Source organism: Dryobates pubescens, chromosome 23, assembly GCF_014839835.1.
Source record: "Dryobates pubescens isolate bDryPub1 chromosome 23, bDryPub1.pri, whole genome shotgun sequence".
In the NCBI taxonomy this organism is placed as follows: domain Eukaryota; kingdom Metazoa; phylum Chordata; class Aves; order Piciformes; family Picidae; genus Dryobates; species Dryobates pubescens.
In genome coordinates, this window is record NC_071634.1 from 10,885,080 (window position 1) to 10,911,319 (window position 26,240).

Below are 26,240 nucleotides of genomic sequence, written 5' to 3' on the forward strand. Positions count from 1 at the left end.
TGGGGGGAGGGAGGGAGGTTAACGCTTGCATTATCCCTAAGGGAAAGATCCCACCAGCCAACCCAGCTCCGCCACTGCTGCATCCATCCATTCATTTTTATGGTCACTACCAGCCCATCCCGGTAGTAGAAGGTACAGAGAAGTGGAAGGCAGAGAGAGAGAGGGAGAGAGGGAGGGAGGGGAGAAATCCGGACAGCGAGAATGGCCGAGAGAAAGAGGAACTGGAATAAAGAAGATGACCTGCCTGTGTATCTAGCTAGGCCGGGTACGACAGCCCAGACACCGCGGCAGAAATACGGGGGGATGTTCGCCTCCGTGGAGGGGGCCTACGAGAACAAAACCATCGACTTCGATGCTTACAGCGTGGGGAAGAAGGGGTCCCGGACCCCGCGGAGCGGCAGCCGGCACGATATGCTGGACGGAGGGGACAACTACAGCGAGACTGCCAGCGACATCAGCGAGGTCTCCGGTTCCGTCATCAGCTCCCCGGGAGACCGGGAGGACAAGACCCCAGGCGTGGAGATCAGATACCCCGTGGGGAAAGAGCTGATGCAGGGCCAGGACAATGGGCAGGTGAGCGGGGCCCGGGCCGGGGGAAGGGAGCCGCCGCCCCCGCTTGCCGGGCGAGCCGAGCTATGCCGAACTGAGACGAGCTGTGCTGAGCCGTGCTGTGCCGCAGATCCCCGCTCGCCTTGGGCGGGGGGACGGGGGTCGCCTTACCAGGGGAGTTTCAGCAGGGAAGGTCGGTGGGGAACGAACCCCTCTTTCCCGGCAGGGCGATGCTGTAGGAAAAGGCTAGCTGGCCTCGAAACTACCGCACTTGCCTGAGCTTAGTGGGGTCTGGGGCGTGGGGATATCGACCCCGTAAATCGTTTTTCTTTGTGAGTGATAGCGATGAGTTTTGTCCGTCTCCTATCCTGATGGCAAAACGCTGCCCGTGTCGCGGGGGCTGGAGGGCACCCTCCCTCCTCTTCCCCCCCCCCCACCCCCCCGGCACCTCCCCGCTGCCCCGGAACAAAGCAGACCCCGCTGCACTTGTGGGCTCGCTGGGAAAACTCTGCAGAGCCTGTCCCAGGCACAGCCTCCCGGCTCTGCCCCGGCCTCGGCTGTGCCCCCGGTTCCCTTCCCCCTCCCCCCCCCCCCCACCAGTAGTCCCTGATCCCCATGCGCCTTCATTGTCTCCCCGGCAGGGAGCGCGTAAGGCGGGATGATCAATCCAAGCCTGTGCTCGGGTTCCCCACTTCTGGGGCTGCCACCTTGGACTTACGGTGAGGAAGGCTCATGGCAGAAGTGAAGCCGGTGGGGCAGGCTAGCCCCTGCCAGCTAAGCTTCCCCATCTTACCCCTGTCTGTGACACGCCGCTGGCGGCAGAGCCGGGGTCTGGCTCTCCTGGAAACGGGGCTGTCATTTATTTCTCCTTAGAAAAGATGCGGCCTGTAGTCATAGACGCACCTTTCCCTGGAGGCTGATGGCCTGTCCACGATCTCCTCTATCTATAGACTAAACCAAGAGTTTCCACTCTCTTCTTCTCCTTTTCAATTTGAGCATGAATAAGGAGCTGGCCCTTTCTTTTCTGAGTGCTGGATGCAGATGCCATACAGCCTCCCATGCAGGTACTGCATGCAGTGTCCCATGCAGGTACTGCATGGGACACTGTAGTGTGGTGGGACACTGGATCGGGCAGGCAGGGCTTGGTGGGACACTGCACCTGTGATGGTGCAACTTCACTGCAATGACCTCGGCATTGTCCTCAGTGGCTTCCAGCTGCAGTGCAGTCTTCTCTTTCACAGCTTACCTGAAACCCTGTCTCCTGCATCAGGACTCAGAACAGTGCTAGGGCACAGCACACCCTGAACATCCCACCTCTTCTGGTGCTTTCCTAATGCCTCCTTCCCATTTTACCTGCTTCCTACTTCAGCCTGGGACTTGGGGCAGTGAGCACATTGCATGCTACCTTCCTGTATCTCACTGTATTTACAAAGTTGTCTGGCTCTGCACTGGATTTGAGGGGGTGAGGAGGAGGCTGGGGGTAAAGTAGGCAGTATTTGGTCACTGGCAGAGGAAGGTGTACTGTAAGCAGCAGCCATGTGCCTGACCCCTGCATGAGTGGCAGAGCTTTTTGCAAGATCCAAATGGTGATTTTGGGGCAGATGGGTCAAGGATGTGGCCTGGGTGGGAAGTGCTTTGTATCTGTGTTTGTGTTGCAGGTGTGTGTGCCAAGAATATCTGGCTCCTCGTTGAGGGGGATTAACTTGGGTGCAGCTTTGCAGTGTCTTCTGTGCTTCCTGCAGTTGTCAGTGGAGCCTGAATCAAGTGCTGTGGGTAGAGGGAGGCACTCTGTGATTCAGAAAAGACTGAATGGTTTCAAATAGGTGCTTTTACTCTCTAGCAGGTGCTGGTGTAGCATCTACCTGGCCAGGCTGTGCTGGGGTATGCCAGCTCCCATGCCCTCCCCAGGGATGGGGCAGAGCAGAGTGCCTCTGAGACACTGATGAGAGCAGTGCAGGGATGTCAGAACCGTTGGTGGGAGAGAACAAGCAGTGCCATGTGTGTTAGTGCCATAAGGGACAGAGTGGGCAGTGCCGCGGGGTCAGAGTAGGACAGTGCTATGGGGATAAAGCAGGGCAGGGCCATGAGGTCAAAGCAGGGCAGAGCCATGAGAACGGTGCCATGCGGGGAAAGAGCAGGGCCGTCCAGTTGCCATGTGCTGCGCAGTGGGACCCACAGCTGAGGGTTACCCCATTCAACCTGGTCCCCACCCTGCGGGAGCCCATGTGTGGGACCTCGCCGGTGACCTCAGCGTGCGAGCGGGGCGGTGGCGGAGCTGGGAGGGGCGGTGTTTCCCAGCGCCGGTACGGGAGGGAGGCAGGCTCCGGCTGGATTGATGGGCTGGAAAGGGGGGCCGAGGGGGATAGGGGTGGGGGGGCTAGGAGGGAAGGAAACGCTTCCTGGGTTGAGCTGAGCGAATCCTGCTCCGACCTGCAGCCGGGAGGGCGCTGCTGCCGCCGGGAGAGGCAGCGCTCGCCGACACTTCCCCCCCCGCCGGGCGCTGCGTCCCTATTTTATTGCAGCCGGGAAAAAAGGTGCTGGGTTTGCCTGGCTCCCCTTCCTCTGGGCGAGGAAACTTTGCCTCCATTACACAGCTCAGCTGGGTCGCCCCCGCCCCGCCCCATCACCCCACCGAGCTCTCAATTATTATTCCTCCGATTAGCACCGGTGCTGTTCCGCCGGGCTCGGCTCACTCCTCGGGTGTGTGCGTGCGCCCGGCGCTAGCCAGAGCCGACATGTCTTACCAGGGGAAGAAGAGCATCCCCCACATAACGGTAAGCGATCCCGGCACGCAGCGAGCCGCTGCCCTCGCTCCTTTGTTAGCCGGGTGGGGAAGGGCGTGAGGCGGCTGCGGAACGGCCGCGCAGAGCCCCGCAGATGGTGGCGGGGAGCCCGCCGGGGCTCCGCGGGGCTGGGTGGTACGAGAGCCGGTGTCTTCTAATTCTTTCCCTGCTGCTGCAGCTCTGGACTAGGAGCGATTTTATTATTTTCTGTATTTTTTATTCTATTTTAAATCTATTATTTTTCCTCTTTCCTCGCCCTGCGCACAGGCGGGGCTCGGCGGGGCTCAGCGCTGCGTGCTCTGTGGCCTGCCGTGGGGCCGGGGCGGGGAGAGGAGCGGGAGGCGGCGGGAGCCTTGTCCTGGCAGTTGTGGGGCCGGGGACTAGCGGCCGGGGACGGCGGTGTCACCCTTCCGAAGGAGCGGGGCCCGGGGACGCTCGGCCGCCGGGCGAGGCAGAACAAAAGAGGGAGGGGACGAGCCGCAGCACAACGTGCCCCAGCTGCCGCCCCTCCGGCAGCGGGCAGGGGCACTGCAGCCCCCGGGCAGGGCGGGGGACCGGGGTGGGCTGGGGGTGCGGAGAGACGGGAGGTGGGGAAATAGGGGGGGGTGGAGGAGAAAGCGTGGAAAATCAAGGAGCGCCATGATGCCAGCACCGACACCTCTGTGCGCTATTAATACATCATGGTGGGGATCAGAAGTCAAAGAGTTAATCATAACCAGCCTCTTCCTATCTGTGCCTGTCTCCCCTAGATGCTTTTATCCCCGATCAGGACTACAATAGAGCATGCTTCCCGTGCCGGGAAGAAAGGATCTAGATCCTTTGATTCAATATCTTGTTTCCCGCAACTACCCTGGATCCATAGGGATCGGGGTGGGGGGTGTGTGGGGTGTGTGTGTGTAAAGCATAGGCAGAGCTGGTGGGGAAGGGAGTTTTAGGGAAATCTCCCCGGGGTGGGTTTGGTCATGCAGAGATTTCCGCACACTCTGCGGAGTTTGGACATGCAGAGATTTTCCCCATCACCAGTGCTCGTCTTTAGGCTGGTACCTGCTTTTCTTCTGGGGACTGGATGATAGGGTGATGGGGTCACTGCTTCTGTGAGACCCAGCGATGAGGAGGGAAGCAGGGTGAGCTCAAGCTTGGGTTCATGGAGCTTTTTCAGGAAAGCTGGAACCCTGGGGGCACAGGTTGCAGGAGCTGGAGAGATGGCTGAGCCGGTGGGTGTGGCAGCTTCCTGAGCAAACCTGATGGTTAAAAGCATTAGAGTCAGTGTTACAAAGCTTGTAAGCGTCTCAATGTTTTCTCAATATTAGAAAATAATAATTCTTTAACCAAAATATTTGGTCAGGGGTGGGGGAGAGCCTCCTTCTAAAAGCTGAGCTTTATGATACCAAAGTGCTGCATTTATACAGATTTCTGTTGTCAACAAGCAGCTGTGCCTGATGGCCATGGCTGAGCCTGGGTGTTGCAGTGGCTTTTTGGGTGGTGGCTCCTCTTGTCTCTATCCACAATGTGTAGTTACTCTGGGTACATCTGCATGGGGGGGGGGCCCTGGCTGCCCTCTGGTTGAGTGTCTGGTGTGTTATGTGTGACTTGACCTTCATTTGCAGCTGGAGTGTAACAGGTTCCCACCCATAGCTGCTTGGTTGCAATCCAGTTTGGAGTGAAAGAAGAAACTGGAAGAATTACAAGTGTTTGCCTTGGAATCAACAGTTCATTTTACTTTCTTCACTTGTCACAAATTTCCTTCTTTGCACTGCTGAGAGGATTGCTGGGAAAAAGAAATCCCAAACCTCAGCCTGTTCTCTTTGAAATGGGATGTGTTGAAGCTTCTATAAATGAATATTCATTAATGCTAGTGAGTTTTGTGACCAAATCAAAGGCATAAATTAACATTGGTGAAGTTGGCAGGCATCAGACTTGAACTGCCTTTTTTATTTTAATGTTTTACACTTCTAGCCCTTCCTCTCCTTCATCAAAAGCAAATCAGATATTCTGTGTTATACCTTGCATGTGCTGCCCATCCCACAAGAGCCCACTGGATTTGTCTGCATGTATCTTCTGAAAGCTCAATTCTACTATGGTAAATTAGGTATTTCATCCTGCCACTAAGGAAATGCACTGGAGCTTCAAGCCTTCTGGGCTCTGAGGAAATGTGATAGCTCTGTGAAGTTATGCAACAATAACAGAGATGATGAAATCATATAAAAATGTCATGTGTTACTGTGCTTCATATTTTACACATGCACACTTCTGCTTTATGGAGCTACACTGGCTCCTGGATTCATTGGAATAGTGGGAAACTCGTTTTTGACAGTGGTCTGTGTGCTCATACTTTGTTGTGGGTTTTCCCCTTCCAGGCCTATGCTCCTTGCATGGGGCCAGAAGCCACACTGAGCACCCAAGGACAAGAATGCCCAGCATCCATCCACAGCATCCAGCCACAGGCTCTACTTGCAGTCAGTACTTGGTCAAAACTTCCCTCTGAGGTCATGTCTGCAGCATAAGGAACTTTGTGAAGGAAGAGGCAGAGGCTGGTTTCATCTCTTCCCAGCCGGGAGCAGATGCTCTTGGGAAGACAACCCTGTGGTGTCCTTCCTGGGTTACGCTTGTTGGTGCATGTGGGCATAACTGCTTCCTTGTGCTTTGTCTCACTAGGCCTTGCCCCTTGTCTCCTTCAGACTATTGGCAGTACCTGGCTAATGCCCCCTTCATCTCTTTCCCCCAAAGCAGCTTTATTCATGCCTTCTCTTCTCTCCTTTACTCTGGAAGTGTCTAGGACAGCAGAGACCCTGGGATGCAGACAGGCCCCCTGTGGCACAATGCATGTCCCCACTCGCATGTACCAAATTTGCATCTGTTGCATTAATTTCATTTCACCTGCCTTGCTACTGATTTCAGCTCCTGAAAATTCATGCTTCTTGCAGTTTATCCTGTTTGTGACTCCCTTGCTGCCCTTTATGCATCCCAGGCAGCATTGAGGCTAGCTGTTGTTAGCTAAACACCAGCACTGCTCCAGTGTAAGGTGCTGTTAAGTTGTGAGTCAGATTGGAGAAACTGAGCCCCTTTCACTTTAATTACTGTAATTACTGAGGTCCTTCTGCTTTTAAAGCACCAGACCAGTCCCTGGGTGATGTAAAATAGAAATGCAGTGAACCAGTGTGAGGATTTTGGTCACACCCTCTGCACTGTGTTGTTCTTTGGAGGGTCTCACTCCCCAGGTTCAGAAGTATTAGCTGGGGATGGAGCAGGTTGTGCATAATGTAGGAATGGTCAAGAACGCCTCTGCAAGAGCATATTTCTCAGGCTGCATAGTACAGTCAGCCATCAAATCCATTGCTGAGGTGTTTTTCTGCATGAGGTGGCAATCTTTTGTGCTTGGGTTGTGCAGGCATGCTGGCATGCAGGCCAGATTTTTCCAGGATACATCCCCCCCGCCTTTGCTGTTAACATCACTATTACACTCCTCTTGTGCAGCAGATTACAGGGAATCAATGGGGGTGATGACACTGAAAGATCTGTTACAAATTATTTTGTGTGGTTTGGTGGTGCTTGGTACTTTGCAAGCAAGGCCTCAGCCCAGATGAACTCAAAATTACAGTATATACAGAACACAATTAAAATGTGTGTGTGTAAAATGTTTGTTAGAGGACTTGTTTGTTCCAGTAATGGCTGCAACCATTAAAAAAACACCATAATCAGTGTGAGCTCAGTGAAGAGGAGGTGTGAAGACAACTCTGCTGAGGAAAGAGGGAATAGCTAGTCACCAAAGCAAGGAGGGACATGGGAGAAACAAATGGTGCTTGAATCTCTTAGAGAAAGGAATAGTATTCCTGGGAATGGTCCAAGGGTTGGCATATGAATGGGGGAAGGAGCCAGTGGTCCTGAGCTGGCAGACTGTGAGGCATGGAGAGGTAGAGAGATGAAAAATGTGGTATTGAAGAGGAAGGATCTTGCTGTTGAGCTTAGCAAGTAAAGAAAAGGGCTGTCAGAAGATGGGAAAAGGAAGCAGACACGGGGAAGTGAAGAGAGACTGGAGAAATTCTGAGGAGTGGGCACAGAGAATAATTGTAGTTGCAGCTTTTTTGATTGATTGATGTGAAAAGAGCTGAGAAATAAGCAGGCTTTGGCTGAAGGCAGTAGAGTACTTTGAGAGAGAAAAAAGTGCATACATCTGGACTTCTGTGTGGGACAATGGACTCAAGCTAACTGTCCAAGATCCAGACAGAGCCTTTCTGCTTGACCTGAGCAAAGTGGTGCTGTAACATGAGGTGTTCTGGTGTGAGACAACAGCAGTGTAAGAGATGCCAGCTTTGAACACCAGGGGAGACATGTCTTATAGATGCAAGTTGTGCTGAGTACCTGCAATGGGGAACCAAAGTCCTCATCTAGGTTTAGATCTATTTCATATTTCCCCTGGCTGTGCTTTTCCCCCCCATCCACCTTCCTTAGCAATATGAAATTAAACACAGATTGGTGAGTGATGTGCCAAAAATGTTTGAAAAGCTGACTGAGAGCCGGGCATGGGAACAATGACTCACATTATTATTCTGCTGTTGGTGCAAGATTTGGACTGATTTAGACAACACTTCATCCTGCTTTAAAACACCAAGGCCTGGGATTTCTGGATCCCCTTTTACCCTTGAATATTTGCTTAATACTCAAAGTTATGTTTTTCCATCTGTAGCTGCTTAATAGACTTTGCCTTTGTCAGTTTACCTGTCTGTTGATGAACATTAGAGCATTCACATTGCACTGCACTTGGACTTGGCAGCTCTGGAGATGCTTTAGCTGCTTCAGTAGCAGTTGCTGGACTTCCAGACACCATTTCCATGATTCAGTGATTAGTCTTTTCCTTTCCTTTTTTCTGCAGGAGAAAAAGTGGCCTTAGTGTTATGCCACTTCCCTTTGATGTCTCAATTATATTCAGAGTAGGTCCTTCTGGGGACATTTCTAGGGAGATCAAAACCTCTGGCAGAGGGACAGAACAGAGGGTTTGGGGCAGTGCGTTCTTCATCTGCCACAGCAAGTTTGTCAGTTGTTGCTTGCATCAGGTCTCCAGTGTCACAGCCGGTGCCACCACAGGGAGTTGAGCTGTGTTTTGCTGGAAGCTGGGCAGGCTTAGAGAGTGGACAGGGACTGATTGATGTGGTGAGGTGGTTGCTCAAGTCTGAATCTCTTTACAAGTGCTGAGAGGAACCACTGCCAATGAACCACTTCCCTGACAAGAGGTCAAGGTCTGTTTTTTGCTTTGCTGACATTTCTTTTGTAAGCAAGTTAGTACATGGGGTAAAAGACAGAAGCTTCTTTTTCCTTTGTAGAATCCACTGGCTTGTGAAGCAGTTGGGTATTGTGAAAATTTGTTGGAGTAAATTTCTTGCTGCTTTGGTAGGTATGAGAAAGATGGCACAGAGATGAGCAGCAAAGTAATTTGCAAATTTATCATCTTGCTACATGTAAAGATCATGACATTGTCCTTGGAGGCAGAGACACACTGGGATTACTCTTGCTTGCCACTTGATGCACTTGTCACAAGACAAAGTTTCAGTCTGTAGTGTGTGTCCTGATGAGGTTTAAGGCCTCAGCTCTTACTTACATGACTAATAAATGTCTCCACTGTAAATCTACACTCTGTGTAAAATCTAAGTAGAGCTGACCTCTTTTGTTCACCTTGCACATGGCTGGCTATAGGACTGTGGAAGGGTTGCCCAGGGACGGGTGCTGATACCATGTGAAATGGAGCAGCAAGTGTTGCAACTTGCTCTGCCTTGCAGGGGAAGTAGATAGGTGAGGCAACATGACAGCAAAAAAATGTCTAAAAGGAAATAATGCACTTTGTATCCACCATACTTAGTCCATCATGAGTTACTATTGCTAACATCATATGAAAAGGCATTTCCTACTGTTCTGCTTCCCTTGCATTCACTTCTTTCATCCAGAGAAGGGATTCCTTATGGTCTTAGCTGGATTTCAACTGAGTGGTGCCAAAGCTTGTGTGTCCCAGTAACTTGCTGCAGGTATGTGACTAGAACTTGGAACTCATCTTCAGTTTAGTGGCACTCAGCAGCCAGCCCTGATGTAAATTTCTGTTATTTTTTTCCCCAAGTTTAACCTTTCCTATGCATGGCTTCCTGAGATGTTGAGCTCTGCTCTGACTGACATAACCTGCTTGTAACCCCAACAGATGTCTATAACAACACACAGTGCAATGGCTTCAACTCTCCAGCCCATACTTAGGGGGAACCCCTGCTAATGTCAATAAATACTGTCTTCAGTAAGATGTTTGTTGTGCTTCCCTTCTAAAAGCAAAGCAAAGATGACATTTACGGTGAAGAAATCCCCATGGAGTTAGTAGCTGTAGGAGTAGCCCTTTTAGACTATGTGAATAAGGAGTGAAATTGCTAGCTGAATATAAAGCCAGGTCTCCAAAGGGGAAACCAAAGAAACCAGATCTTTTAAATGAATAAAGATGAATGAATATTTTGGCTGCAGACCAAGATACAGCACTACTACAGTCAACATAATTCTTCCTAAATGAATTGCCATATAGTGGAGTGCATTTGTTAAGAAAAAGACCTTAAAAGCAAGATTCTCCATTAGTGGCCTATTGAAAATGATCCCTCAAGGATAGAATGTTTTGCAATCAATTCCTTGAGATGATTCAGGGATCACCTCAGCTAAAAATTACTTCCTATGGAGAGTAACCTGGACATGAAATTCAAAGGGCAGGATAGTGCTGATTAAAAGCAGGTCTTCTGTAAGCAGACAGTACTTCATGAAATCCCATTTACAGCTCTTTGATCCTTATGAAAGGATTTAAACAAGCATTCCTCTTGGGAAGGATGTCTTTCTTCTTTTGCCATTAAGTTTAAAAATGTTCTTTATTTGTAAGTACTTTGCTAAAAGGAAGGAAATTTAACTGCATTGTATCACAACTGGGACTGAATCTGACCAGCTCTGACAATAGGCAATTTGCTCTGACCAGCTCTGACAATTTGCATTTTCTGTGCAAATATATGCACAGAAAAAAACCCCCACCCAGCCCCAAACCCCACAAAAGCAAATCCACCAACAAAACAATAAAAAAATCCACCCCCCAACCCCCTCAACCCTAAACCCTAACCCCAACCCCCTCAAACCATCCAAATAATCAAAACAAGGCTAAAACAGTCTCCTGTATATCGCGGAGAATAAATGTGCTAGAAAAGAGAGCAGAGAAGCACAGAGGAGCCCTGGGTGTCTTCTGCTGTTAGCCAGTGGGAGTTTTGCCTTTGACAAACTGTTCCTTTGCATATAGTCGTCTTGTGGAGATTTGAATAGTCAAGGAGAACACAAGCATCAGCCTGTGCCTTTTGAACCTTCCCTCTCAGTTGGGGATGTCATCTCTTTTCTAACTCTCAGGGGCCTTTTTTAAGCCTTAGCCACAAAGATTCCTGTCTCTCAAATGCTGAGAAAAAGTAAAGGTGAATGTCTTGGCTGCAAGTGTGATAATGTAGCCTAATGCAGCCTAATGCCTTCTTCTCTCTATTGCCTTTAATCTGCACGTGCATTTATAGGCAGAGTACTGTAGATACAGGTGGATTTGGAATTTAAACTGTTTTCAAATGGCTGTTTAGCATAAAGTCCTTAGCCATCTATAGGGCCATTGACTAATCTGGATTTTAGAGAATACAGCCATTGTCACTTTGGAGCTAGAAGGACAATGGTATCTTCTAGTAAGTCCTCAGAATTATGCAAAGGATGAAATCACTGCTGAGTGTTTCCTCCTCCTTTAGGCCTGGAAAATCTGGGACACAATGCAGCAACCTTTAAAGTCCCAAGTGGAAGAATGAAGCAGCACTTAGGGTGATATGCTGGGTGTGTTATATGAAGTTCGTTGTAGTTAATTGTAAAGCAAACTGTAAATAATCACAAAGACTTAAGAGATGAAAATGTGACAGCACGGGAACAGCCTGCCCAGAGAGATGGAGTATCCTTCTCTGGAGGCATTCAGAACCCACCTGGATGTGATTGTGTGCAGCCTGATGTGGGTGAACCTGCTTTAGCAGAGGGGTTGGACTAGATGATCTACAGAGATGCCTTCCAACCCCTACCCTTCTGTGATTCTGTGATATGTAGTAGAATTTACATTTGTGGAAGAAAAAGCAGGAACATGGTAGCAAATATCAGACTTGCAGTCTGGACAGATGCTGCTATTTGATGAAAACACAGCTTTTGAAATATCTTTGAATCTTAATGTATGGCAAGAATACATAGTGGCAGACTCATTCTTTATTTTTATTCTATTGTTCAAACTCCATCTTGTACGACAGAGGTGTGGCTTCCTCTGGAAGGTTCCTGCAGGTGTAGTACTGTGGGTATTGACACTTGAGAAGTGCGTGGTTTGCTCTGACTTGTGCTGCGTTGTATTTTGACATGCTGTGTATATTTGAGGTAGTATTTATTTAGTAAATCTTCTGGCAGAAGATGACAGTGTCTATTACTCTCTTTTTCAGCAGTTCCAGAAGCAGACTGAGAACTGCATGTCTAAAAAAAGTATTTCAGTTTTGTCGTGTATAACATTTTTAAATACCCCTATCTCTGAATGAAAAAAAAGAAGCAGCTGATTTGGAATTTCTTTGTGCTCGTTCCTGCTCTAACATTTGAGTCTAGCAGTTGGATTGTATTTACAAATAATCCAGAGCCGAGCAATTTACTGACCATGGGGACTTAGGTTTCATTGTGCAGAGCCCGCTGCAGTTTCTGACCGCAGCAGATCTCAGGCTCATCATCTGGCAGGTGGATGCTGATCATGCTTGCATCTGCTGGCCCTGTACATTTGGGAGCCTGTGGAAGTATGGACACGTTTCACAAGAGCTGAGCCAAGCTGACTTTAAAAACTCAGCAAAACAGGCAATTTGTACAAATCTTGCCAGACACCAGCTTGCAGATGCTTTGTCTTGCTCTTACAATAGTTGTAAGGGAGCGAAAGCCACTGCCTCATGGCTGAGCAGCCAGCTCCTCCTCCTGCAGCAAACGGTGCTGAGTTTGTGGCATCTCCTTCTGCTGCCATGAAAATTGCTGTCATGTCACAGACTAAGCTCTGTGGCTTTGCTGACAGATTAAGCAGGAGAAGCTCGACTGCGATTAGCAAAAAAAATCACCGGGAAAGCAGCGCGGAGGGTTTGAAGGTGAAGAGCTGTGGATAAGGCTGGAACGTACTCGACAGCGAGCTGAGCTGGGAGGTGGCGGAGTGCTTGTAAAATGGAGCTGCAGGGAGCCAGAAGATAAGCATCGCTGCTGTGCTGATGCTGTGCCGTAGCCAGGCACAAAACCCGGAAGCAAAGAGCGCTGCATCGATGTGCTCACACCACTGCAGCAGCCAGAGTGAAGGAGAAACACCTTGGCTCCCACACCCTGCAGCAAATGCTTGGCAGTGGCATGGATTTACAGCGGTGCTTTCCTCATCTCTCACGCCAAAGACTGCAGTTCTTTTTTTCCTCCTCGCATCTTGGCCCCTAATGAATTGCTGAATTTATACTTTCAATATAATGCTCCCTCTCTTGCTGTGTTGCTGCTGTCTGTCCTTAGGCTGAAGGGAGGAGAGGGCTTCCCTTGGCTTGCAGTAGGAAGAGATGGGTTTGCAGTATCTTGTGCCAGGCAATGCAGTGAGAACTCGGTATGAAGCCCTTAGGGCTCAGCAGGCAGGGCACTAGTGGCTGAGACATCTGTTAGCTGAATGGGAAGGTGGCAGCCACCCTATAAAGGCTTTTACAGTATTGTCACCCCCTGAACTGTGTAATGAGCCCATTATTGTTTGCTTTGTGAGAGCACCCGAAGGTGAATGGCTGAGGGTAGATCTAGGCTAGGCAAAGAAAGTCCTGCCTTGAGGGGTTACATCTGGAAAGGGGAAATATGGGCCAGCACTGCATGAATAATTCATGAGCTTCAGGTTACTCCTTACTTCACTGCCCCCTGATTTGCTCTGTGGCTGTCCTCCAGCCTGGAACATTGTCCAGGTAGAGGACTTTGGTCCCTGTTTTTTCTGAATATTTGGCACTTAGTAAGAAAACTGCAAACCTGCAGACCCCTAGTAAATGATAAATGGTCTCTGGCTATGCATAGTCAAGCTGCATACCCCAGGAGACTGACCTACTTCACAGACCTTGTGTGTGCTCAGGTTTCTGTCCAGGATTTCACTGCCACAAGTACCGGTGACCTAACCAGTGCAGGATTGCCCAGGCATTGGTGAGTGTGGCAGTGTCCCTTTGCTTTCATGCCAGGGCTGTGCCTGCCCCTGAAGTTTGTGCTCAAGCTATGGTGGGGAATGACTGCTCACATGCTGACCAAGGGTTTGTATGAAGTAACCTTCATTCTTTCATGAAGATTTACCCACATTAATCCACACTTCCCTGCTAGTTGGTCATGTTCCATGATTTTTCCAGCATGTTCTTGGAAATGCATCTCTATGATTAGGTGCACAGAGGCTTCTGACACTGCAGCTCTAGCTGAGGACAAGCCACCTCTGCTCCTGAGCAGGGTGTATGAGGCAGTGCCTGTTTGTTTGGGCACAGCATGCTGCTGGGATGTCCACCAGCACTGACACCCCACCTGAGTTGCTTGCGCCTACCAGCACCATCTGTGTAAAGGTACCGAGTTTTGCTTGTGCTTCTGGCTTGAGCGACATGTAATGTGTGCTACAGACATGCTGACAGCTTGAGCTGGTTGGGACAAGCTCCAGCAAACCCCTTTTTCTTCTAAATTTGCTCATTTGTTGGAATGGAAATGTGTGTCAGAGGTGTTTCCACATCTATCAGGTCTTGATGAAAGCTGGGCAAGGCTCCACAGCACCCTCCCTGGTAGCTTGGCAGACTACCTGGAGAGCATCAAGTTTGGTGGGTTTTTGGCAGCCTCATCTCCCATAGCTTTCTATTCCTGGCTGGGAACAAGCTTAGCCACAGGCCAGTTCAGGTGCAGTTTTGCACCATTTATGTTTCCTTCTGAGTGGAAAGGTGTCAAGAATTAAAACATTGAAAGTCTTTTTAAAGTGCAGTTTTCTTTCTTCACTAGAATTTCTTAGACCCTCTGAAGGTTTGAAAAAGACAAGACTTTGTAGCTAAATAGTTAGTAATCCTCTATAAACTGTAAGTGATGCTTAATTTAATGGATAATTCACATAATTGAGTGCTTTAATGAAACTGCATTTGTATCCTTTTTAGTTTCAGATTAATACCTAGTTTTGCCACTTATGTTTATGTATAAATGCATGTCAAAACCTCAGATCTACAATTATTTTTTTGCTAGGGTTATACTTCTGCTTTATTTTAGGGTGTCTTATTTTCCTGGCCTGTTAAATTTGGGTTTTATTTATTATGCATCTTAGCCTGTTTAAAAAGATATAAATTGCAGGACATCTTGATGAGTATGGGGATTTTTGACTCATTAGAAGTGACAGATGCAGTGCTCTGGTAAGGTTCCCTGCCCATAGCAATAAGCTCTTGCCTCTTGTAATTGGGCAGTGTTAATGTTCAGAAAAGCAATTGAATGAGCTTAAAAAGAGCTCACAAGATGGTGGTCTCTGCAGGTCACCAGGCAGTGTAGTAAATCATCATGGTGAGGAGATGCAGCTGCCAGCACATGGGAAAATGACTCATTACCATTCCAGCTGCTGGCTCACAAGTTCTGCAATTACAAGTGGCAGTAGAAAGGCTGGGGAAAAAAACAGGGAGCCTGCTCTGGCAGATTCCAAGCTGAGGACTTGGAATCATCTGCATACTTTTAACGAGAAGGTACCAACATCTGAGACATGTTGCATTGCACTTCTGTGCCTTGGTTCCCCTGCCCCAGGGTCATCTCTCTGTTACAGCATGTGGAGAAAAGCCTCAAACTTTGTATCACAGACTGTATTTAAAATGTTATTTCTCCCCTTCTTTCTCCCCTTAAAATTCTTGTTGCTCCCTTTTTGCCTCTCTAAAATGGTATGGGGATGCTATAGAGGCCATCCACCTGCAAAATGTTCAAATACTAGCTGGGAAGTAAATCTGCTGCATATAACTGAGAAATTACACTGAAGAAAGGTTGTTGTAACATCCCTGCCTCTGACTTAGCACTTTTTAATCAATAAATTCTAGGAGCTCTGTATTGTTATCCTGTTTTTTATAGACAAGGAAACATATCTACTTGTTTAATTGTTTTCTAAACTGGGAACTTGGAACATGCAGGGTTTATATATTAAACCAGGAGTACAAAATATGGACAGAATGGAGATTCTGAGTTATTGTTTAGTGAGCCAAGGAAATAATTTACAATAAATGGCTCTTTTATATGTGAATAGGAAAAGAAAGTTCTGACTACTTTAGAAGCTTTCAGCATTCACAGTCACTTGGCAAAAGCTCAGCAGCCTCTCCTGACCTTTTCCCATTTCAAGCTCTATTGCTCTTCCAGGGGTGCCAAGAGTCCCAGGTGAGCTCAGCTTGGCCGTTCCCATGTCAGACAATTTGTTTTGGTGGCTTCTCTTCCCTGTTTGGCCTTTGTACGGTAAAGTGCTGGTAAAAAGGGGATGTAGCAGGATTTCAAATGTTTCTGTGTGCAATGAATTCTGCTTTGAGGAAGAAAGACTGTGACAACCATGAGGCCTTGTGCCCCGAATGTCAGAAATAGGTATTCAGTGATACTATGATTTTCTGCTCCACTGTCTATATACTCACCTGAACCTATGGCATAGACCTTTATATAGTGTAAGTGCTTTGATATTGGTGGCTTCATATATAATATAATCCTGTTTGGTATCATCAATGTGTTATGTTCCTTTATTTCAACAAACCCACACTTCTTCCTTTTTTCTTTTTTCCTCAGAGTGATCGACTGCTCATTAAAGGTGGAAGAATCATCAATGATGACCACTCCTTCTATGCAGACATATACCTTGAAGATGGACTTATAAAGTTGGTTGTTATTTTGTGTTTTGTTTTTCTTTTTAATACTGTTTTTTTTTTTGCATGCCTGTTAATATAGACTACTGTGATTTCTTGATGGTACTGACTCAAAATGTTGCAGCCAGCCATCTCACTTTCCTCTAGATGTGAGGCCACAGTAGAGGAGTGTTTAATTATGAAATTCCATTTTATGTTTACTAAGATTAGATAAGTAGCAATTTTCTTCACTGCAAACCAAAGGTATTTGGTTTTCCAACAGTTCAACCCTAGTTCCTTCCAAAATACTCAAGGCAAATAGGCTCTCTCAACATGAGAAGCAGTGATAAGAACAATGAGTATTTTCTTTTGGTCCATGTGTGACAAAAGGCTCATTACCATTTTCTTCCCAACATCTAATCTGAGTGAATGCAGCCATGCTCTAAAGGATTGCAGGACACAGACATGTGCCCTCTGTTACACAGTTCTTATGGGGACCTTCTCAGTTGTCCTGTTGGTTGTTGCTGAAGCAACAGCATGTTGTGTTGTGAAGTGTTGCTTATATATCCCTGTTCTTGCTTAGAAGATGTATCTGATCTTAAGTCTTCACACCATCAGAAAGAAAAATCCTACTGATCTGTCAGGATGCAAAACATGGGGACTGTGAAAATATTCCTCAGGTGAAAAACGTGAACTACATGTTACTTACAGCTTGAGAAACAGTAACAGAGATGTCTGTTCCTGTAGCTCCTACCTTGACTTAGTGGAGAACAGCATCTCTAGTTTTGCAAAGTTATGTGCAAAGTGTGTGCAAGCACCCTGATGTGCACAACAATCAAAGCTTTTCTTGACTGCTACCCGTTTTCACTAGTGACCTAACAAGTTTGCTCTCCAGAGGCTACAATTTAATACACAGAAACATAATTGTGGTTATCTGATAAATAATTCATTACCTACTTGTTTCCAGAGCTTTATTTTTTTTATGAGAAACTCTCATCACATCAAAAAGTCCAATTCTTTCTGTGTCTGTGGCTACTTATGTTATTCATTATTCAGGGTATTATAACAGAAAACAATCTGCACACTTTTATCTGGGGACTGTGGTTGTCTTTTTTTAATACTTCACTCTGCCTTTCCAGTTGCAGCATTAATTGCATTGCAGAAGTGGCAAAAGGAGCATACTGTTTTTCAGTGGAGAAGGCACAAGATTTGGAACATGTGTCTTTCTTCTTTTATTTATTAATAGGACCAATCTACTAAGCTGTGCTTTCCGATAGGTACTTCAGCTGAGTTTTTCGGTGCTTTTGTTTATTCACATGCAGATTTCCTAGCAACACTTGAAAGTGTCAGAACTGATTTAACAGCTAAGTGCATGAGATACTGAGAGTCTGGAACTGCTGTGAATTTTTGGCCTTGGTTCCAGAAATGCAATGGTACTTGGTAGACAGGTTAGCAATGCCAGCCTGTCAGCTGCCCCTGTGAAGTGCATAGACTCCCTCTAAAATACACGCGTGGATCCATATCCCCAGGAGGTATTCTTAGCTGCCCAGCATAGCTAGAATTAATGCTGAATAGACAGGCAAGATCTTAATTTAAAAAAAAAGTCTTTATCTTTGCCCAAGGAGGTAAGTTTACTATTCAGCACCCCAACTTGTGCCTGGTTTCCTGGATTGAGATGACCCAAGGCTTTTATTTGTAATCTAGGCTCTGAAAGAGCAGCTAATTTTTGAGGGCAGCTCAGTTTGAAATGGACTTGGGTCCTAACAGTGTTCAGATGATAAATTCTGCAGTATTTTCAGGGACTTGTCTCTTCTAGTTTCTCCAGCTGGAGCTGCACATTGTGTCTGAATATTTAACATCATTGTTAAATGTTGCTCAAGATCCTTTGGAGCAGGACCTTGAACCTCAGGCATCTATGTTTCAACTGATGCCCTAACCCTCCAGCTGCAAATCCTGCTGATAATACAGAATTAGTTCCACAGAATGGAGCAAATACCAAACCACTCAGCCCAGAATAGGCAATAGTGTCCTAGTTTTGCTAGGATATAAAGGATCTGGGTTAATTTTCTTATTCTGCAATGGAGGCTGATTGGAAAATTGAGGGTTGGGTTTCTCTTGCAGGCTAATGAAGTGAATGGGGACTTTTAACACTTATGTCCCTGAAGATTGTCCTGCAGAGAGGAATGTAGATATTACCTTGAATGTGTTTGAAGATTAACTGTAGTTTGGAGGTGGTAAATGCTTTTTCATAGCTATCAATGATCAAACTGACTCCATAGGTGCAAGGCATCAGTGGTGCATGTGGGTTTTTCCTAGCGGAAACTTAAGCCTTGCACACTCAGATGACAGCTGAGAGGCAGTTCTCTGGTATCTAAAGAGTAACTTACATATTTAGTAATTTAAATTGCCACTGTCATGTAAATAATGTATTTTGCCTGCTTCTGTCCTGTCTCTGTTATTGACATGAGGAAATGAGCCCCGGTCTCTGCTCACTGACAGGTCACACAGTCTGGTTGGTGCCTGCTGTCCTCTGCTCTTCCTGCCAATGTGAAGGGTTTAGTTCCTCTGAGCTGGAAAGGGGCTAACAAGTGTGCAGAATGGGTGGCTGGGAGCAGGCTCTCCATTGCAAGGCAGGTGATGTGCCAAATGCCAAAAAGAGATCCAGGCTTGATAACAAGAGAAATAGCTCCAGAGTCCTGGGGAAAGTTTTCAGCTTTCTCAGGTTAAGCTTATGGGAGCTGCAGTCTGATGTTTCCATTGTGCTTTAATCAGCTCCTGTACAACAGAATTTATCAGCTTGTTCAACTGAAGGCTGCACACAGCATCAGCTTTTCCTGAGTGTGAGTTTTCTGGTTGCTGGTGCATTAGAAAACCAGCTCAATCATTTATACAGTGTCTACAAGGCAGTTATCTGTGCTATTGTATTTTTTCACCCACAAGTAACTGAGCCCCATTCTTAACGTACGCTGAGCAATTCAGGAATCCTGTCACATTATATCCTGCTACGTGTTTTAGTCAGTCAGAATAAAAATAACCTTGAATGCCAGTGAAGATCAGTCTTCTCCCAGCCCTAGTCTTGATGTCAGGGCAAGAGAAGAGACAGGCTCCTGACAGGTAATAATGCAGCGTCATCCACAAAGGCTGTTTGGTCCTGTGTCAGTTTAGCATGGATGACTTCAGCCATTGCCAAATAAACTTACTCAACCACATACTGAAAGTAAGTTTCAGGGAGTCATCAGAAAACTTCAGTATGTATTTAGGACTCTTTCAAAGTTTTAAGGTATGTGTCTTCAGTGGTAAATACTGATGGTGGTAGGAAAAAACCCTGACTGCTTTGCATTTTTCTGTAGATTTTTCTTTACTACTATTTTCAGAAGGTGGAGTGAAATTTCACTTCAGACATATGTAAAGGAGATTGGTCACAGTAATTTTTTTCTTTTCCCCAGTTCATTTTTTTTAGCCACATGAACACTGTACAAAGGTTGAGGCTTGCTCTGGTTAAACACAGGCAAAGGATTCAACTAAGGAAAATGAGTGCAACAGCATTGTTAGTCATGGGGCTACCTAACTTTATCCAAGTGCTTCATGGTATGCCTTTGCAAGTCAGATTTTAACAGCAGAGGAGCTTCTTACAACTTTTTGTCCCCCCACAACTGGATGTGCTGGCCTGCTAGTGGCTTTTTCATAGCAATTCCCTGTTTGTGGTGACATCATTAGTGCTCCTTGCAGCTGTAACCACGCCGTGACATGCTCCCAGTGCTGTAGTGTTGATGAAGATGAGTCACCAGACGTGGAGCTGCACGGCTTCAAGCAGTGGTGTTGTCAGCTCTCATGAGTGAGCCCTTTTGGATTTGTTCAGCACTGAGTGACTGAGACCCCAGCATGGGATGCTGAGGAGAGTTTGCTGATCCAGTGGCTGTGCTTCCCGCCAGCCAAAACCTGGAGCACGGGGGAAGGCAATCTGCTGGAGGTGACATTTTTGCATAGCATATGAAACAAATTCCTGACCTCTTGGGGCTATTTATTAACTCTGTTGGTTTGGCCAGATTCCAGTGTGAATAATTATCCCTGCATTTTGCTGTTTTTAATTAACAGTTATATTCCTTTTCTGTTCTGGCTTGTTGTGAGTGGCTGTTAATCAGTCGCTGTGTTTTGCTCTGTAGGTGGGAGTCGCATTTTAATATGGGAGAAATGGATTCAGGAGCTCAGATGTCTGGGCTATTTGTTTAGCTGTGGATAAATGTTATTTTATCCCAGACAAAAGGAAATTAAGGCAAGGACTGTGTGGCTGTAATACAAGATAAAATAAGCGAACTTAAACTACCTCATAGTTGTCTCCAAGCCCAAATATATATTACAGTGTAACAACACAGAGGCATGGCTTCCACACAGACCATGCCTTTTCCTGTTTGGCACCATAGACAATAAAAATTTAATGTGGCTTTAGAAGTTAAAGGGTAATTTAGTCATAGTTGTGTTCATGAACAGCAGAAGTATTTTGATTGTAGGTATCTGCAGTTTGCTTGATATCAGCATGTTGGGACAGATTAGTGTTTTTCATAGTGGGAGGGGAAAAAAAGTCTATTTGGAAGAGCTGAAGGGGAAAAGATGGCAACAGTTACTTAACATTTTAAATACCCACTTCTGCACAATGTTTCACTGAGATTTAACCATAGGAGGAGGATGAAGAATAGGTGACAGAGGTGTTTGGGTCTCTTAAATGCGCATTTCTGTGTCGTGGCATATTTAGATCTCTTTCAAGGATAGATTTGCATTGCTTGATTACAAAGTAATTATAACTCCTGTGGGATGTGCTTTGTGCTTCTGCAATTTGTTTACAATTCCATCTTGCTGTTACATGTGATCTGTGTTTTTTCTGCTTTCATTTAAGAACTTACTATACAGAACTGGAGCTCCCAAAAGAGTATTAACTCTAGACGTTTGTAATGGTTTAACGGCAGGACACTTAAGTCTCACCCTGAATCATATAAAAAAATAATCAGTTTTTAATGCTTGAGCATTACAACTTCATTATTGGCCTCTAGAGCAATGCAGAGCAGCCCAAGCACAGGGCTGAGCTAGGCAGGCTCATGGATGCTTTGTTCTGTCAGTGCTGTGCAGAGCAGCCAGAGCAGGTGCTTGATCTTTACCTTCCCTTTGGGATCCCAGTTCTTTCTGTAGGGCCTCTAGGTTCCTCTCCCCTGTGTGCCTCAAATAGCTCTTGTCCCCTCTGCTTCTTTGTTTAAATAAAATAACACTGGCTTTCTTTGCTGCATAGGCAAATAGGAGAGAATCTGATTGTTCCTGGAGGAGTCAAGACCATAGAGGCTAACGGGCGCATGGTTATTCCTGGGGGAATAGATGTCAACACTTACCTACAAAAGCCCTACCAAGGAATGACTGCTGTTGATGACTTCTATCAAGGCACAAAAGCAGCGTTAGCAGGGGGCACCACCATGATCAGTGAGTACTAGCAGTACTAACTCTTCCCACCCTAAGCTGAAGCTCATATACCATAGATGGGGAAAAGTGCAGAAGACTTCATATCTGAGGTCTTCTGCAGTGAATCTTCAAATTTCAGGGCACTGTGTTGGAGATCCATTTGTTGAGATGCTAAGACATGTGGGTTAGCACCAGATTTGGTAGGTAGATGATGATTGGACTTAATCATCTAGCCAAAAACTACTCTGTGACTCTTACCATTGTCACCCAGAGCTGGCGTGAAAACGAGCCTACCCAGAAAGAAACAGGCAGTGGCATGAGGAATTGTCTCTTGGATTTCCCTCTGAAATATAGATGGAGCCCTGGGGGATATTATCCCTACTCATGGGATTTTTGAAAAAACATGTAATTATTGCAGTAAATATGGCACAGAATATCTGACAAACACCTGCTGTTCCCACCCAGTGAGATTTCAAGGGCTTTGGAAATGAGAAGGTGCTTATTTATGAACTTGTACTGGGCATCAGGAATTGAGGAAGCATTTACCAGTGATGTTCTGGAGGAACATCTTTCTTGGTGGAAGGGAGAAGTTATTTAAGACCCTCTTCTGTCTACCACATGACAAAATGAGATCCAGCACTTTCCTACTACTGATTAGGCTTTGTGAGGCAGTTGTTCATGTGACATAAATTGTCTTGGCTTCCTAGCTCAGAGGAGCTACCCAGTGGGTTTTTACACCTGCTGGATTGGAATGTGGCTTTTTTTGCTGAGCAGTAAGTAATATTTCAGTTACCTCTGTTCAGCAGCTTGTGTAAGCTGAAAGGATCTCTGGCAATAAGCATAAAATGCTGTGCTGCTCATTACTTCTGTAATAATTTTTTCAATTAATGTTCTTCAGTTGAGGCTTCCTGTGCAGCATGAGGTTTGCAAATGTCACTGGTAAGCCCCTCTTGCTTTGTTTCCATGCTTATCTTTGACATAGCCCTGCAAAGTTAAGTGTATGTGCATAAGTAGTCATGTCTCTTTTTTATGCCAGTAAACACTGTGTCACCTTCAGATGCAGAAAGGCTTGAGACAGGGAAGATGTGTAGTTGCAGCGCACTTCATCTGCCCTATAGTGTGGCTGAGTGTTTGTGCTCTACATCATCTCTGTTCTGAGCTTTGGCTGTATTCCCGGTTCTGGCTGCTGAGAAAGCAATTGACATCTCCACTGATATATTGGTAAATACAGGGTCAGTCCAGTGACTATGAGACCCTGGTGAATAATAATGTTTACTATGAAATAGAAACAGAGACATCAGACAATAAATACAGGTAAGTCCAGAACTTGTGGTCTTTTGCAAAACAGTTAAGGGAAAAGCAAACCTTCCTCAAACTGGGCAATGTTTGAATCTTCCACTTGTGACTATGGTTGCTGTACCAAGCAGGTTGCCAGGCTCAGCTTTAGTACAGACTGTTGGCAAAGTCTGCTGTATCTGAGACAGCAGGATCGGCCTAACATCCCAAAGTTAGGGTCTGCACTCAGTCTGCCTCCAAGGCAGACTGTGGCAGATTTTGGCTGAACTGCTGGAGGGCTACTGACAGGCACTGAGGAAATCTGAGCAGTGTACAATCTGGGTAACAGATGCTGAATCTCTTTTTCAGTTGACCACGTGTTTCCAGAACCTGGATCAAGTTTACTGACCTCCTTTGAGAAGTGGCATGAGGCAGCTGACACCAAATCCTGTTGTGATTACTCTCTCCATGTGGACATCACCAGCTGGTATGATGGGATTCGAGAAGAGCTGGAAGTGCTGGTGCAAGACAAAGGTTAGTGAGTGGAAATGCGTAGCATTTTTTGGTTTTGTTGAAATATCATATGGAGGTAAAATGTTGAACTATTTCAATGAATCATCCAGAACAGAAATGCACAGGCCCTGGTTATTCTGCCCAAGATTCTGCACTACCTTGAACACACACTTGGTGTTCTGTAAACTGGACCTGAAACTGTGTATTAGTGATAGTCATCAGTAAGACCCAGGAAGGGAGAAGATATACTCCAATATTAGACATAGAAAATTAAGATGTGTATGTTGCCAGTTACAAAGATATCACTTCATGGTTGCTTGTACATGTGGAAATAGGCTCAGACATTGCACACTTGGGTTTTATTTTGAGACAGATCTCATAGATCAGCATTTAAGGTAGCCAGCCCAGTCACCTTGGATCCTCTGTATCATATATAGAGAGAATGAGACATTGAAGTGTAGCAGTTCAGATTTTAATTAGACTGGAATGGCTTATTTAGCTGCCTCAAATTAATCCCAAATATGAAGGGCACATGTGTCTGAGAAATGGGCATCACAGGCTGTTGCTCCTTTCTCAGCACTGGCTTAGGATAACTTACTTGTGAGACTATAAAACATGCCTTTTAAAAATAGGTTCCAGTTATTAGGTTAAAAAAAAGGATGTTAAACTTAGGTACCTAATTCTGAGAAATATCCTGATTTTTCTCAAGTGCTTGGTCTCCAGCAGTGTTCCCTGAAGTTTCCAGAAGACACTTTGTTTCAGGACTGAATAAAACCAGGTCACTTCTTTAGGAATCTATTTAAGCCACTTACAGGCTTGATTCAGTTCAATTAACAGGTCTACTATCATGTGAGATGCTGTAGGTTAGCCTAGCTGGATTCCAGCTACCACTGCAGAGCAGTACAGATGAAAACTCTTATAGATCCTTTTCCACATGTGCCAGCTCAGTGTGGCAGTTTTATAAATAGAGGCTGTCTTGGTGGCACCAGATACCTATGTGTGGGCAATTTGGTCTAGCTTTGAGAAAACAATTTTCATAGAATCATAGAACCAATAAGGTTGGAAAAGACCTCAAAGATCAAGTCCAACCTGTCACCCAAGACCTCATGACTACTAAACCATGGCACCAAGTGCCACATCCAATTCCTTCTTGAACACCTCCAGGGATGGTGACTCCACCACCTCCCTGGGCAGCACATTCCAATGGCCAACAACTCTCTCTGTGAAGAACTTTCTCCTCACCTCAAGCCTTAGCTTTCCCTGGTGCAGTTTGAGACTGTGTCCTCTTGTTCTGGTGCTGATTGCCTGGGAGAAGAGACCAACCCCGTCCTGGCTACAACCTCCCTTCAGGTAGTTGTGGACAGCAATAAGGCCTCCCCTGAGCCTCCTCTTCTCCAGGCTAAACAACCCCAGCTCCCTCAGCCTCTCCTCATAGAGCTTGTGCTCAAGGTCCTTAAAATTCTATCTGACAGCATGATTTTTTTGTCCAGAAAGATGTTTTCCACTTAATACTCTCCTTGAAAATGCATGTATATTAATCAGGAAATATTTTCTGAAATGGTGTGTAATTACCATGGGTGAATCTGGATGACCCTTGTGTTGGCAAGTCTAAGTAATATGCAGCATCCTTGGGAAGGTGTAATGCTAGTGATGACTTGGATTTGAAAAATTCTCCTTTGAAAAAATTCATACAGAAAACCAAAGCAAAAGCCTGGTTTTGAGTGAGCAGTTGTTCTCTGAGATACTGTGGAGGTGCAGTCACGTAGGAGAATTTATCCTGTATTGCAGCACGTTAGCAATACATGTGCTGTACAACCAGATTTTAGGCAGCAAATGCCTTGCATCAGCAAGACTGCACATGATTTAGAGAAACTGCAGCTGGTCTTACATAGGCCTTTAGAATATAGGTGATTTTTACAAGGTGATGACATCTGTCAACACTGATGGTGCCAAATCTGTGCTGTTTCCCTGCTCTCAGCGTTAACGTGGACTCTCTGCTGTGCGTGGTCTGACTGAGCTCTCGGACAAGCACAGAGTGCCTTGTTTCAAAGGTTGGGTACTATTTTTCAGAGCTCCTGGATCACAGATGGCTCAGCACTCCCAAATTTGCCTGAGGGCTGACATTAAAAGCCTGGTGCAGATGGTTAGGTTAATAGTTGTCTCCAACTATCAAAATGTGAATTTCCAATCTAAATCTTACCTGCCTTCCAGTCTTCAGTGGCTCCTGAACCAGGATGTGTGGTGGGGCACTTGATGGCCTGTTTGGTGATGATGGCATTAGGAGGTTACCTTTGTTCTCACAGATGCTGCAGTAGGTCTCAGGCAGTCAGTGTGAATTATTGTCATGTGCTAGGAGACACGAGGTAAGGGCAAGTATGAAAGCAGCAGCACAATGGGGGATAGTGTGGCGTGGCAAGGGCTTTCCAGTTAATGGATAATATCTGCTGATAATTGGAAACATTTGAGCCCCCTGGTGCAAACAGAGGTGATGTCAGTGGAGTGACTCTGGTTTACATCAGCTGGGACTCTGCGTTGGTTTTGTCCTCAGCTGCTTGGCTGGTGGGTGGGTTAGCTGAGCAACAATGCTGCGTGAGGCTGATGCAGCCTTGGCATGAGTAACCTTGTCATGAGGTGTAAGTGAATAATTAATTGGTTCTCAATCAATACAAAGACAGGCTTTGGAAGGGTCTGGAGATTTTGTAGAACCATATGTTGATTATAAAGACTCAAGCTTGTAGCATTAACTAATATGGGACTGGGCTTCTCTGGGATATGCAAAGGTACAGCAGCC

General features: G+C 46.1%; 1 protein-coding gene across 2 annotated transcripts in view; it reads left to right on the forward strand.

Moving 5' to 3' along the window:
* The window catches only part of CRMP1 (collapsin response mediator protein 1), a 49,736-nt gene continuing 23,496 nt past the window's right edge, over positions 1 to 26,240 (forward strand). Inside the window, exons 1-4 of one of the 2 annotated variants that reach the window (XM_009904192.2) lie at positions 1 to 573; positions 16,164 to 16,252; positions 21,498 to 21,682; positions 23,306 to 23,470. In XM_009904192.2, the coding sequence (XP_009902494.1) occupies positions 202 to 573; positions 16,164 to 16,252; positions 21,498 to 21,682; positions 23,306 to 23,470 (811 nt within the window). In that variant the 5' untranslated portion in view covers positions 1 to 201. Of the gene's footprint in view, positions 574 to 2,964; positions 3,324 to 16,163; positions 16,253 to 21,497; positions 21,683 to 23,305; positions 23,471 to 26,240 lie in introns of those variants that run through there. The other variant, XM_054172433.1, reaches the window with a different exon arrangement.